This window comes from Myxine glutinosa, chromosome 6 (genome assembly GCF_964187855.1).
Source record: "Myxine glutinosa chromosome 6, kmMyxGlut1.1, whole genome shotgun sequence".
NCBI classification, from domain to species: domain Eukaryota; kingdom Metazoa; phylum Chordata; class Myxini; order Myxiniformes; family Myxinidae; genus Myxine; species Myxine glutinosa.
The window spans coordinates 169325893-169341183 of NC_136266.1; the positions used below are offsets into that span (position 1 = coordinate 169325893).

The 15291-nt window shown below is 42.7% G+C and overlaps 1 protein-coding gene across 3 annotated transcripts in view; it reads left to right on the forward strand.

Annotated features, from left to right (window-relative positions):
* Positions 1-1879: 1879 nt before the first annotated feature.
* Positions 1880-15291, forward strand: part of LOC137412694 (discoidin domain-containing receptor 2) — a 140884-nt gene continuing 127472 nt past the window's right edge. For all 3 annotated transcript variants that reach the window (XM_068097979.2, XM_068097981.2, XM_068097982.2), the window contains exons 1-2: positions 1880-2015; positions 10262-10430. In XM_068097979.2, the coding sequence (XP_067954080.2) occupies positions 10352-10430 (79 nt within the window). In that variant the 5' untranslated portion in view covers positions 1880-2015; positions 10262-10351. The remainder of the gene's footprint in view (positions 2016-10261; positions 10431-15291) is intronic.

Consider the following 15291-nt stretch of genomic DNA (forward strand, 5'->3'; position numbering starts at 1 on the left):
GTAGCTTGGGTTGATTGATCTGGTCTGAAACCAAATTGGTGATCTGAGATGAGGTTGTTGGAAAAAATGAAGAATTTCATATCATCTGCGATGATGTATTCCATGACAATGTGGATGATTGGAAGTAAGCCGATAGGTCTGGAGTTAAGGGGATCCGTTTTTGCAACATTTTAAATGTAATGCAGTGATGTTGGCTGATTTCGAAGCAGCTGGAAGATGACCTCCAGATAATGATGTGCAAGAAAAGGGCAGAGAGGGGATGTGCAAGATCAGCAGATGTTCAGAAAAACTTGTCCACCTTCTCAGGTGCAAAAGATAGAGTGCCAGAGCAGTTGGTTATGACAGGAAAGGATGGGTGCCAGGAGTGAGGGGTTTGGGATGCAATATTTGGAGGCAAACACAGAATTGAGGCATCCGGCCTTCTCACGAGCAGAGTCAGCTATGGTCTCATTTGAAGAGATGGAAGGGGGGCATACACCAGAGACAGACCTAACAAGGTGCCGCCAGATTTTAGAGGAGGGAGACAAGTTTGAAAGATCATTCTTCAGGATGGACAGATGTTGTTCTGTGGCTCTCCTGAGAGTGCACACACCTGTTGTGGACTTTTTGGAATGATCTGAGGTTGCCTTCAGTCGGATTACTCTTCCAGGAAGAGAAGGATTCAGTTTACCTGTCACCACAGGATTCAGTTTACTATGGGCAGGAAGAAGGATAGGGTGAATCTGTGCATGAGAGAGAGAGAGAAGGTTTCTGTGGAAGAATTCCCAGGCTGAGTAAACATCAGGGGTAGTAAATACGGGAGACCAGTCCTGAAGAGAGATGGCTGCTTGCAGTTCTTGCCAATCGGCCTCAGTGAGCCAACTTTCACTCTTCCTGAGCTAAGGCAGCCTCTGGGAATAGCCAGAGGGAGGTTGACTTTCACAACGCATGATGAGGTGAACCAATTGGAGCAGGGGAGGAGCAAGAGACATTTTTGGGAAAGTTAGTCATGAAGGGAAGGGAGAATTTGGCATTGGGAGTAATCCAGTTTGGAAATTTCACAGATTGAGTCATTCGCACGGAGTCACGGAGGTCCTTTGCTGAAGAGCTTCAAGCTGGTGAGGGAGGAATCCCTGGTCCATTTAAATTCGCCATCAATCATTGGGTGACGGTGGCACCAGATGTTCAATGTGACCACCATTTGTCTGCACCTCCTCTAATTAACCCATTCCTTCACGAATATGGGACCAGGAAGCCCATGGCTTGATGTAGTGACCAAACTATGTCTCGGTGAAGGTACAACCCAAAGTAAGTGGTGGAGGCCATCATCTGAAAGCCAAAGGATGTGAAAGACTTCAACCTGTTCATTTCACTCCATATATGTTTCCCAAAATGGCCGTTTGAAGTAAGAATGCTCCGCAGCTTTTCCATGAGTTTCTCTTGGCGTTGGATGGGATGTTTGGAGGAAATCATAATCATGGCTCATCTACCTGGGGAAGAATTAGAAACCCGTCGTCATTTTGTGGGCCCCTCGCTGTAGCCAATCAGAATGGTCTCATTTTACATTTGCCACGTGGTTGGTTCATGTAAATTATAAACCTTTTCAAATCTTTGCGACGGACTTCCCTCTTGAGTAGTGGGTACATTGTCGTGCCTTGTGAAGATTCCCCAGACACATCACCCCCCCCTCCTCCTCCTCCTCCTCCTCCTCCTCCTCCTCCTCCTCCTCCTCCTCCTCCTCCTCCTCCAGCCTTCATCTCCCACTTTTTCTTCTCTCCTCCCAAGATTCCTCTCTAGCTCCCTCTCTTGCTTTGCTTTCGTGTTTCCGCTCCTCCCCCTCAAAATGTCCACGTTCCTTTAGCAACCCTCAAGCCTTTTCTCATCTCCTCTCTCTCTCTCCCCCCTCTCGTCTTGTCAGCCCAAACCCTTGAGAAACGACCCCCGTGTCCGTCTTCGCTCCATTCCAGCTTCGTCTCGACCTCCCAAGGAGAAGCAGGAGGATTTGAATTATTTATTTATTTTTACCCACGTCATCGGCAAGTTTGGCTGTCTTGCTCTCTTTACCTTCCCAGTAATGACGTAATATGTGTATATATATATGTATATGTACATGTATGTACATTTTCGGAATGGGAGGGAGGAGGTTGTTGATAGGTTACCTCTCTTTTTAGACCGTTAACTTTTTCTCTCTCCCATTACCCCCAAGCCCCTCTTCCTCCCACCCTTTCCAGCTTCCCTCTCCCTCATGTTTCACCTCTCAAAGTTGTTTCTTTTCTTTTGCTTCACTCGGCTACGGTTACAAGAGCTTGCATTGTTAAGTAACGGTAACTACGTTGGCTCCGCGTCGTCACCTTTGACCTGCGCACCATAAACAACTCCGTATTTTGTAAAATATTTTTTGCAAACTTCGCCCGTTGGGATCCGTCGATGCCTCAACAGTTGTTAACGAGAAGGATTTCGTTTCAAACTACGTCTCGTTTCCTTTTTGCAATTTTGTACCGTAGCATTTAGGAACTTCCGACTCGAACCTGGGTCCTTCGCGTTGCGTTCCGAGATTGCTTTCCCCCACTGTGCTTTCGATCCCGGGTTTGAGTAAAGCCTGGATTTTGCCAATCTCAGTCGGTCCGACCTCGAGTCGGCAATCGAGATGACAATTTGGTGTCAAAGGTGGGATAACGAAAGGAGCAGGGAGGGCCAGGTAGTTGGGATTTCTTCAATGTTGCGGATCTCGTTAGTGTAGGCCTTTTGAGTTGTGAAAGGGATGATTAAACTGTTTTACGTTGACCTTTGTGACACATTAATTTTGGGACATTGCGATGAAATGCTGATTGAGGAGGGTGGGGGTTCGAGATGGGAACTCCCTTCTGCGCACCCAAAAGTGACAATAAAATCAAACTGTCAGAGAGAATTTCGAAAGCTATTTGTGTTTACATCTTCCAAACATGTCCGCTTGAATTTTGTCCATGCGACAACATTGTGAACATCTTCTAAATGAACAGTGATCACGTTGGGGACAGTAACCGGGTGCAGCATTCATTAGTCGTTGTAGCTCGCATGTAATCTCAAGGCCTGATTGTTTTCCCTAAAATGAGCAGATTCTTCCCGGCTGATGTCATACAAACAATTCCTTTAGGACAAAGTCACGGTTATTATTATCCTTTGCACTAACGTTTTCTTCATGCCATCCGGGGCAGCAGTTAGCTGCTCATACAACTTCATATCTGGCAATGTAATGGAGTCGTGGACATTTCCAGCAAGAGCATGAAAGGAATATGTGGAAAAGCTTCCATTTTAGCCGGAATTGTGTTAGGTTCAGTGCGCTAAGTTGTGATGTACCAGAGGGAGGGTGAAAGTTCATCATGAAGGACGTGGATGCTGGCAAGGATAAATGTCGGCAAGTGCAAGGTTTCACAAGCTCAAAGATGTCAGAGTTGTGGGGTTTTTTGGGGTTTTTTTGTATACAAGATCGAGGCTCATGTAAGAGCTAACATTAATCACAAAAAAACCTACACATAAAACACATGATAAAGGGAGCGGGAGACAAGATGGGGAGAGAGAGGGAAGCACACAAGCACAACAGTAGAGAACAAGGACATCGGGAGATCTGTGGGAGGGAGAGGGCATGTGGGGGGCATGAGAAAGGGGGGGGGAGAGGTATAAAACACAAGGACACCAAGGACTTCCAGGAAAGAAGTTGGTATTTCAAAAAAGTGGAATTGGGGTGAAATTAGCGGGGGTATAAAAGATCAAGGTTTTGGATGGGGGAAGATAAGAGATGGTAGTGAACAGCTGTTTTGAAGACCTAGAGTGTTACAACATTATTGTTACAAGATTTGAGTTATTCATATGTTACAACATTAACAAAAGGAGAATAATGCCCGAAGTTGGTTTACCAGGGAAGAAATCAAATAGGTGATCTATGATGAGAGAGCTTAAAATGTATAGAATGCCGAGTAGTTATTTTATTTATTCATATTCTACAATGTAGATATTAATGCTGAAGAATATTTTGAGTCTGTAATGGAGATGGTTTGCTTTTGGTCCATTTTGGGAATTGGCCTAACTAGCAAAATCTTCTGCATCCTGGTGTTTCACAGGCAGGATGATTCATCAACGTGTGTGATGTCCCTTGGATAGACGTTAAGCCGGTTGTCCAATCTACTGGAATTAGTGAGTGGATGTTAAAGAGCCCAAGGTGTCCTTCGCGAAGAGTAGGCGAGCTATCGCCAGCACCATGCTTCAAATTCCTGCCCTCGCCTCAGTCGAACACCAGGCCAGGCCAGCTGTTCCTGAAAGACCCCCTTGAAAGCCAAGCTTTCCCTGGCCTATACCACAATAACGTGGGAATAATCGTGGCCGTTAAAGAAGAAGTCAACCGCGTGACTGTTTTGAATGCAGGGAACCTTCAGAAAACAAATACATGAAGTGATATGTGGGAAATATTTTAATGGATGATTTTTAGAACCCATGTACTCATGCCATTTCATCTTGTGCTTAAAAAAAAAAAAAAAAAAAACACCTTTAGAGGCCATTTTCCCCCGCAAAGCGGGGGTTCGCCTTTTTCGGGCACCGTGGTTGTTGTTGTTTTTGTTGGTCACCTTTTTGAAGCAATGTTTTACGGCCGGATGCCCTTCCTGCCGCCAACCCCGTTTGTCGCCTTTTACGACAACCAGGGAATTACCAGTGAACTGGTACTCAATTTAGCCGACCTCGGAAGGATGATCAGGCTGAGTCAACCCCCCTGGCGTTAATTCAGCGATCAGACCGGGATTCGAACCCAGGATCCTAGGTTATCCTAAGCCGGCACCCTAGCCGCTAGCCCAACACCAGGATGTTCTGGTTAAACGATAAAAAAAAATCAGTCACAGTTGCACATTTATGAGGGCAAATGAAGATGGAAAAATACAATATACAAACATGTTTGTGCAAGGCAAAGGTGCCTTCAAAGATGTACTGCATTTAAAAATATTTTTGAAGCATGCAAGACAAAATGTATTTAGTCCAAAAATTATAATATGTTGTCTTTGGACATTTATAGTTTGTGTACATATACATACACATATATATTATATACAGTCACGTGAAAAAGTAAGTACACCCTTGGCTCTAATAGGTGGTATTGCCCCCTTTGGCAGAAACAACCTCAAGTAGGCGTTTCTTATAACTGTCTACCAGTCTCTGACATCGACTGGGAGAAATTTTTTCCCACTCCTCCATGCAGAATTCTTTCAGCTGTGCGATGTTTGAGGGGTTTCTTGCATGCACAGCTCGTTTCAAATCCCCCCACAACATCTCGATGGGATTTAGATCCGGGCTTTGACTTGGCCATACCAGAACCCTCCATTTCTTTCTTTTCAGCCATTCCTTGGTGGATTTACTGCTATGTTTAGGGTCATTGCCATGTTGCAAGGTCCACCTTCGGTTGAGCTTCAACTTTCCGACAGATGGCCTCACATTATCCTCAAGCACCGTCTCCTACAATGAAGAATTCATTGTGGATTCTATGATGGTGAGCTGTCCAGGCCCTGATGCAGCAAAGCTGCCCCAAACCATAATATTTCCACCACCATGCTTTACAGTTGGTATCAGGTTCTTGTGGTCAAATGCTGTCTTTGGTTTTCGCCAAACATGTTTTCTGGTACTGTGGCCAAACAGCTCTACCTTTGACTCATCTGTCCAGAGCACATTGTTCCAGAAGTGCTGGTCTTTGCCGAGGTGTTCATTGGCAAACTTTAGTCTTGCCCTGATGTTCTTTCTGGACGGCAAAGGTTTCCTCCTGGCACACCTTCCATGTAGATCAAATTTGTGCAGCCTCTTTCTAATGGTAGACTCGTGCACTTTGACATCAACAGTGGCAAGAGATACCTGTAGGTCCTGTGATGACATTCTGGGGTTCTTAGAGACATCTTTCAGCATCCTGCGGTCTGCTCTCGGGCTGAACTTGCTGCGGCGGCCTGGCCTGAACAAGTTGGCAGTTGTTTGGAATCTTCTCCACTTGTAGATGATCTTCCGGACAGTCGAATGATTGATTTCAAATTGTTTGGAGATCTTTTTAAATCCCTTCCCAGACTCGTGGGCATCTATAACCTTCTTTCTGAAGGCCTCAGAGAGCTGTTTTGATCTTGGCATGGTGACGCCGCACACTTCAACAACAAAGAGCAAACCAAACTAAATGTCTGAGGTTTAAATCAGACAGGTTCCTCCAAGATCCTCTCTAACGATGTTCTAATCATTTGCACCTGAGCTGGTGCACCTGATTCTAATTTTAGGTATTTGAAGTAGTGGTAAATGTAGGGGTGTACTTACTTTTTCCACATGCGAAATTTGCATTTATATATTTTTAAATTATACAATGGACTACAAAATGTAAATGTTTCATGATATTTGTTATATTATATCACCTTTATCGATCAATATTGTTGAAATGAAGATCAAATAGCTGTATGTTGAAAAAGTCAAAACTTTACATGGGGTGTACTTACTTTTTCACGTGACTGTATCTTCTATATCTATATAAAAGAAAGTTTTCGTTTGGTTGCTTGTTTGTTTGTTTGTCTGCACACGCTAATCTCCTGAACGGTGAAAGACAGGAGGAAACCTCTAACACAAAAAATGTCGGGACGGGCCCCGGGAAGGTTATAGGCTAGGTGGCGAGGCCGGTCGAGGCCGCCTCAGCCGGGCTGGGCCCATTTCGCAATTAAAAGCTGAGCTGAATTATCGTAGTCAATCTTCTATGGCCGCGAGTAAAACCTGAATTATAGTAGTAAATTCATTCAAAAAGAACCCGGGCAACGCCGGGTGCTTTCGGCTAGTATATATATATATACACACTACATAACCAAATGTATGTGGACACCCAAACGTCACACATCTCATTCCAAAATCATGGGCATTAATATGGAGTTGGTCCCCCCTTTGCTGCTCTGCCAGCCTCCACTCTTCTGGGAAGGCTTTCCACGAGATGTTCGAACATTGCTGTGGGGATTTGCTTCCATTCAGCCACAAGAGCATTAGTGTGGTCGGGCACTGATGTTGGGCAATTAGGCCTGCCTCACAGTCGGCCTTCCAATTCATCCCAAAGGTGTTCGATGGAGTTGAGGTCAGGGCTCTGTGCAGGCAAGTCAAGTTCTTCCACACCGATCTCAACAAACCATTTCTGTATGGACTTTGCTTTGTGCATGGGGGCATTGTCATGCTGAAACAGGAAAGGTCCTTCCCCAAACTGTTGCCACAAAGTTGGAAGCATACAATCATCTAGAATGTCATTGTGTGCTGCAGCGTTAAGATTTCCCTTCACGGGAACTAAGGGGCCCAGCTCGAACCATGAAAAACAGCCCCAGACCATTATCCCTCCTCCACCAAACTTTACAGTTGGCACTATGCATTCGGGCAGGTAGCGTTCTCCTTGCATCCGCCAAACCCAGATTCGTCCGTCAGACTGCCAGATGGTGAAGCGCGATTCATCACTCGAGGGAACGCGTTTCCACTGCTCCAGAGTCCAATGGCGGCGAGCTTTACACCACTCCAGCCGACGCTTGGCATTGCACATGGTGATCTTAGGCTTGTGTTCAGCTGCTCGGCCATGGAAACCCATTTCATGATGCTCCCGACGAACAGTTGTTGTCCTGACGTTGCTTCCAGAGGCAGTTTGGAACTCGGTCGTGAGTGTTACAACCTCGGACAGACGATTTTTATGTGCTACGCGCTGCAGCACTTGGCGGTCCTGTTCTGTGAGCTTGTGTGGCCCACCACTTCGCGGCTGAGCTGTTGTTGCTCATAGACGTTTTCACCTCACAATAACAGCACTTACAGTTGATCGGGGCAGCTCTAGCAGGGTAGAATTTGACGAACTGACTTGTTAGAAAGGTGGTATCCTGTGACGGTGTCACATTTAAAATCAATGAGCTCTTCAGTACAGCCCATTCTACTGCTAATGTTTGTCTATGGAGATTGCATGACTGTGTGCTTGATTATATATACCTGTCAGAAATAGGTGTGGCTGAAACAGCCGAATCCACTAATTGAAGGCGTGTCCGCATACTTTTGGTTATTTAGTGTATATATATTGCTATGTCTGGGGTAGAGCAATATCTAGAGCTAGGTAGATCTGTATAGGTAGGTATTCGACTGTCGCGATAGGGAATCTACCTGTAATAAGTTCTTCATGTGTAGGCGTTTGTCGGGTTAAGGTGTATAATTGTGAATCTACCAGGAGATTCGTGTGTTAGTTTGTGTAGGGGTTAATCAGTAGAGCCCTTGTATGTCTCACCTAGTAGTCAAACCTTTGTCCATTATGGCATTGCAGACCACATAGACATTAGTTAGGACTTTTAGTACAACACTAAATGATGCCTTTCCCCCTGACATGACTGGAAGAAAACGGACAGGAAACCAGGCCAGGACACCGCCGATGATGGCCGCCACCACCTACACCTCCGGCAGGCCTATCCACCTCGAATAGCATGCGCTATGACCATGCTACAGGGAACGAGTGATGGGTTGGCGCGGTAGGCGCGAACCTCCAGCCAACGAGTCGGTGGAGGGCACTGATTGGGTGGCACGCCAAGGCTGATGTCACCGCGGCAAGGTTATAAAAAGGACGCGCTTGGCTCAGAGAGAGAGCGAACTTGGACTTGGACTTGGACTTGGACTTGGCTCATAGCGTGCAGTCACACTTGCGCCCTCTCCCCTTTTTGCCATTCTTCTTGGCTCTGAGTTTGTGCTCGTGTTGGAGATCGACCTTGTGTGGAGCTCGCTGGCCTGCGATGGCCACGTGGTGCTTTTGGTGCATTGGACGTGTGGTGCTTGGTGCACGGACCTCATGAGCGGCGAGAGGCTTGGGGCGGGGCCTGGTGGCACGCGAGCGGGGCCGAGCGGGGCCGTGTTACCCTGCAAGACTACAGACAGATAAGACTGCACACTACATTACATTTACATTACATAACGAACGTTTTTCTTTTGGTTATTCATCTTCCTGTGTGGCGTATTTGAAGGCTGGTGTGCGGGATCCCGATTAGGATATTTATTATCGGCGCGCATTTTCCTGTCCTGCCTTTTTCATTTGAATAAATCCTTACATTATTTTTGTACATATATCTGAACGCAGTTTACCGGGTGTTTGATTTTAATAGATAAGGCTGCGGGGACTTGCGCTGTTTCCCTCCATTCCGCGCGCTTAGATTAGATTTTGGAATCCGCTATTGAGCTTCCGCCTCGGGAGTTAAAGCCTCGTAATCGGCATCCGCACCTCTGGTGTTAATCGGAGTTGCGCGACAATATATATGTATCTATATATATGTATATGTATATGTATACCACTTTTTGAACCACTATTTTGAAATACCGACTTCTTTCCTGGAAGTCCTAGCAGTGTCCATGTGTTTTATACCTCCCCCACCCCCCCTTTCCCATGCCTCCTCCCCCCAAGCCCTCTCCCTCCCACAGATCTCCCGATGTCCCTGCTCTCAAATGTTGTACTTGTGTGCTTCCCTCTCTCTCCCCATCTTGTCTCCCGCTCCCTTTATCTTATGTTTTCTGTGTCAGTTTGTCTTTTTGTGATTAATGTTAGCTCTTACACGAACGAGCCTCGATCTTGTATACAAAAAAAAAAAAAAGCCTTCATTTTGTCTTTCACCCTCCCCTACCCCGCACTCCCAATCACCCAATCCATTAAAGTAGCACAGCCCCTGTCATCTCTCAAACATCTTGACCCGGGGTTGTTGTCAAATAATTTTTATCCAAACTTAAAGTCAACTGTCCATACAGTAACTACAGTATAACATGTAATGGAGTACGTTTGTCATTCACAGCCAGCATTTATTAATTCGTTTATTTGAAGCTTTAATCTTTGCATAAAAATTTCATGTGTTTTCAATGCCCTATCTTAGTAAAATATATAACTGCATAACTTTTGCAAAGTAAGATATCGCAAAACTTTGGGTTTTACTCCAAAACAATAAACAATGTCACATTAATGAAATAAATGACTGTAAGTAAAAATAAAACGATGAATCCAAGTTGCCAATGAATAACGTGTTCCCAGAAATCTTTGAACGTTCTTTATAAGCTGATTTATTATTAGAATTTCAAACTTATTTGAATCAAATTTATTCTGTAGGAGATTTTTCTTGCATACAAGATCTGGACTTGTGCAAGAGCAATTTTAATTTGTTCCCATCCATGATTCGCCCCCCCCCCCTCCCCAAGTACAGTGTGTATACATTGCCGATTTGTATCTACAGAACATCAAACTCACTCCCTTGTTCTTTTTTGCCTCCTCCAGATTCAGCAAGATGGTTTTCCCAGAAGTCCTTTGCATTGCCCCATAGTCAGTTGTCCAATGTGAAAGGACAATCTTCCATTGCAATCCAGGATGCTCACTGGCCATGCAGTGACCTTCAGCTGCTTCCTCCTTTGTTTTTATCAATCATCGCTGTCCCTTATCACTCTGGGTAACCTTTCCTTCTTTCTTTCAAAGCAATTCTTTCTGCATTCCATAATTTTTCCCTTTATGTCCAGTAATTTCTTAATTTACAAGGGAATTAATTCTTATTGGGGCAAAGTTTGTGGGCCTAGTTTGGTCCTATAATTTCTTCAGATGGTGTGAAATGACTGTGAATAGTTAAGAATGGTGAGCTGTGATTAAAATGACATTTTCCTTCTTTTGAAGATAATTGTGGAGGAGGGCGGGGAGAGGTGTGGGTGGGAGATGATCGGCCGGATTCTGATCCGCATCTGGATGAAGGATCTTCATCTAAATCGATTCAATTCGGCCTTGTCACACACACACACACACACACACACACACACACACACACACACACACACACACACACACACACACACACACACACACACACACAACCTGCACACCAAGTTTCATCTGAATCCATCCATAATACTTTGAAATATCATGCTAACAGACAGACAGACAGACAGGGATGAAAGCATGTCCTCCATCCATCATCGAAGCATGTTACCTACTCAGATCTAACTGCTCTACATATTGCTCTACCACGTCGACATAACAATATTATAAACCACAAACACACATGATTAGCTTTTTAAACAGTCGCTAATGCTGTTTATAACATTAAACAAAGAAATTTGGAGGAATCTCGACATCCATGAGGTAAGTTTTACTTACAGAACTGAGCGAAGATCTAATGTAATCTATATACCCCACAAGGGTTGGGTACGTACCATTTTGTTGGCAGAGCCGAAACGCCGATGCTTTCGATATTTGATGGTCATTTTAACAATCGGTTTGTTTGTGTTTCACAATGAATGAAAAACGTAAAGGTAGAGCATGGCGATTGTGGTTCGACGATATATTTGGCATGAACGGCATATAAATCAAAATGGGGGTGTGTGGAGAGTCAGCCGCTGTACCGCCGTAATGACATCAGACGTAATCACATTACCATGTCATGTGACCAGATTCTCAGTTCTGATTGGTATACGTTTGAGGGGACATACATACATACATACATTCATTCATTCATACATACATACATTCATACATACATACATACATACATACATACATACATACATACAGATGGACAAACACTGTTCTAGACGGCTCTATCCGATGGACTACGCTGTAAAAATTAAAATGGTAGCTGGTGTTGTGTTTTTTTATTTTTGCGGTAGGGTTGGTGAAGCACTTTAAACAAACTGTAATCGCATTCCTCCATAAACATTGGAAATGGTACCTGGTGTTGTGTTTTCTTATTTGTAAGAATTTCTTTGATGAAACAAATCATGTGCATTTGTGGTAGAAAACAAGTTGAACTTTAAAAAAAATTCCCTATGAATCGGGAGCTTATCCCCTTTTTCCATTGAAACAATAACCCCGACATTTGCAACATTTCCCAGAAACGTATCCCCTGCGAATTTTGGGGTCCGACAGTATACATGTATATGTATGTATATATCTATATATATATTTGTGCAGCGTCTGTCCTGTCCTGTCCTGTGTTGTGTTGTGTTGTCACTGAACTACTTTCTCAAACTTTTGTGAAATCGTACCAAACTTCTGGTATGCACATATCTCTCCCGTCGGTATGTCCTAAGGGTATTTATTTTGAAAAATTTCCTTTTTTTGGGGGGGGAAATTTTTGGTGGGAATTTTTTTTTTTCAACCTCAATTGTTTATAAAATGTGATAACACTGATATTACAAATACATTTGTGCAAAATAATTGTTTGAATTATGATTGGTTTAAACCATGACAAAACGGCAACTCGGGTGCAGTCATTGTCTGTGTTCTCACTTCACGACTCCCTCAGACTTTTGTTTCCGTGGTTGTGAAGTGTTTTTAATAACGTTGTGGTGGTTTTGAATCACGTGGTGGTGAGGTATTTTGATTTGTGTGGTGGTGAGGTGTTTTTAAATGACGTGGTGGTGAGGTGTTTTGAATTATGTGGTGGTGAGGTGTTTTGAATTACTTGGTGGTGAGGTGTTTTTAAATGACGTGGTGGTGAGGTGTTTTTAAATGACGTGGTGGTGAGGTGTTTTTAAATGACGTGGTGGTGAGGTGTTTTTAAATGACGTGGTGGTGAGGTGTTTTTAAATGACGTGGTAGTGAGGTGTTTTTAAATGACGTGGTAGTGAGGTGTTTTTAAATGACGTGGTAGTGAGGTGTTTTTAAATGACGTGGTAGTGAGGTGTTTTTAAATGACGTGGTAGTGAGGTGTTTTTAATTTCGTGGTGGTGAGGTGTTTTTATTACGTGTTTTATGGCTGTGAGGTGTTTTTAATTTCGTGGTGGTGAGGTGTTTTTATTACGTGTTTTATGGCTGTGAGGTGTTTTTAATTTCGTGGTGGTGAGGTGTTTTTATTACGTGTTTTATGGCTGTGAGGTGTTTTTAATTTCGTGGTGGTGAGGTGTTTTTATTACGTGTTTTATGGCTGTGAGGTGTTTTTATTACGTGTTTTATGGCTGTGAGGTGTTTTTATTACGTATTTTATGGCTGTGAGGTGTTTTTATTACGTGTTTTATGGCTGTGAGGTGTTTTTATTACGTGTTTTATGGCTGTGAGGTGTTTTTAATTTCGTGGCTGTGAGGTGTTTTTATTACGTATTTTATGGCTGTGAAGTGTTTTTAATTTCGTGGCTGTGAGGTGTTTTTATTACGTATTTTATGGCTGTGAGGTGTTTTTATTACGTGTTTTATGGCTGTGAGGTGTTTTTATTACGTGTTTTATGGCTATGAGGTGTTTTTATTACGTGTTTTATGGCTATGAGGTGTTTTTAATTTCGTGGTGGTGAGGTGTTTTTATTACATGTTTTATGGCTGTGAGGTGTTTTTATTACGTGTTTTATGGCTATGAGGTGTTTTTAATTTCGTGTTTTATGGCTGTGTGGTGTTTTTAATTTCGTGGTCGTGAGGTGTTTTTATTACATGTTTTATGGCTGTGAGGTGTTTTTATTACGTGTTTTATGGCTATGAGGTGTTTTTAATTTCGTGTTTTATGGCTATGAGGTGTTTTTAATTTCGTGGTCGTGAGGTGTTTTTATTACGTGTTTTATGGCTGTGTGGTGTTTTTAATTTCGTGGTGGTGAGGTGTTTTTATTACGTGTTTTATGGCTGTGTGGTGTTTTTAATTTCGTGGTGGTGAGGTGTTTTTATTACGTGTTTTATGGCTGTGAGGTGTTTTTATTACGTGTTTTATGGCTATGAGGTGTTTTTATTACGTGTTTTATGGCTGTGAGGTGTTTTTATTACGTGTTTTATGGCTGTGAGGTGTTTTTATTACGTGTTTTATGGCTGTGAGGTGTTTTTATTACGTGTTTTATGGCTGTGATGTGTTTTTATTACGTGTTTTATGGCTGTGAGGTGTTTTTAATTTCGTGGTGGTGAGGTGTTTTTATTACGTGTTTTATGGCTGTGATGTGTTTTTATTACGTGTTTTATGGCTGTGAGGTGTTTTTATTACGTGTTTTATGGCTGTGATGTGTTTTTATTACGTGTTTTATGGCTGTGATGTGTTTTTATTACGTGTTTTATGGCTGTGAGGTGTTTTTAATTTTGTGGTGGTGAGGTGTTTTTATTACGTGTTTTATGGCTGTGAGGTGTTTTTATTACGTGCTTGATGGCTGTGAGGTGTTTTTATTACGTGTTTTATGGCTATGAGGTGTTTTTATTACGTGTTTTATGGCTGTGAGGTGTTTTTAATTTCGTGGTGGTGAGGTGTTTTTATTACGTGTTTTATGGCTGTGAGGTGTTTTTATTACGTGCTTGATGGCTGTGAGGTGTTTTCAATTTCGTGGTGGTGAGGTGTTTTTATTACGTGTTTTATGGCTGTGAGGTGTTTTTATTACGTGCTTGATGGCTGTGAGGTGTTTTTATTACGTGTTTTATGGCTGTGAGGTGTTTTTATTACGTGCTTGATGGCTGTGAGGTGTTTTTATTACGTGTTTTATGGCTGTGAGGTGTTTTTATTACGTGTTTTATGGTAGTGAGGTGTTTTTAAATGACGTGGTAGTGAGGTGTTTTTAAATGACGTGGTAGTGAGGTGTTTTTAATTTCGTGGTGGTGAGGTGTTTTTATTACGTGTTTTATGACTGTGAGGTGTTTTTAATTTCGTGGTGGTGAGGTGTTTTTATTACGTATTTTATGGCTGTGAGGTGTTTTTATTACGTGTTTTATGGCTGTGAGGTGTTTTTATTACGTGTTTTATGGCTATGAGGTGTTTTTATTACGTGTTTTATGGCTATGAGGTGTTTTTAATTTCGTGGTGGTGAGGTGTTTTTATTACATGTTTTATGGCTGTGAGGTGTTTTTATTACGTGTTTTATGGCTATGAGGTGTTTTTAATTTCGTGTTTTATGGCTGTGTGGTGTTTTTAATTTCGTGGTCGTGAGGTGTTTTTATTACATGTTTTATGGCTGTGAGGTGTTTTTATTACGTGTTTTATGGCTATGAGGTGTTTTTAATTTCGTGTTTTATGGCTATGAGGTGTTTTTAATTTCGTGGTCGTGAGGTGTTTTTATTACGTGTTTTATGGCTGTGTGGTGTTTTTAATTTCGTGGTGGTGAGGTGTTTTTATTACGTGTTTTATGGCTGTGTGGTGTTTTTAATTTCGTGGTGGTGAGGTGTTTTTATTACGTGTTTTATGGCTGTGAGGTGTTTTTATTACGTGTTTTATGGCTATGAGGTGTTTTTATTACGTGTTTTATGGCTGTGAGGTGTTTTTATTACGTGTTTTATGGCTGTGAGGTGTTTTTATTACGTGTTTTATGGCTGTGAGGTGTTTTTATTACGTGTTTTATGGCTGTGATGTGTTTTTATTACGTGTTTTATGGC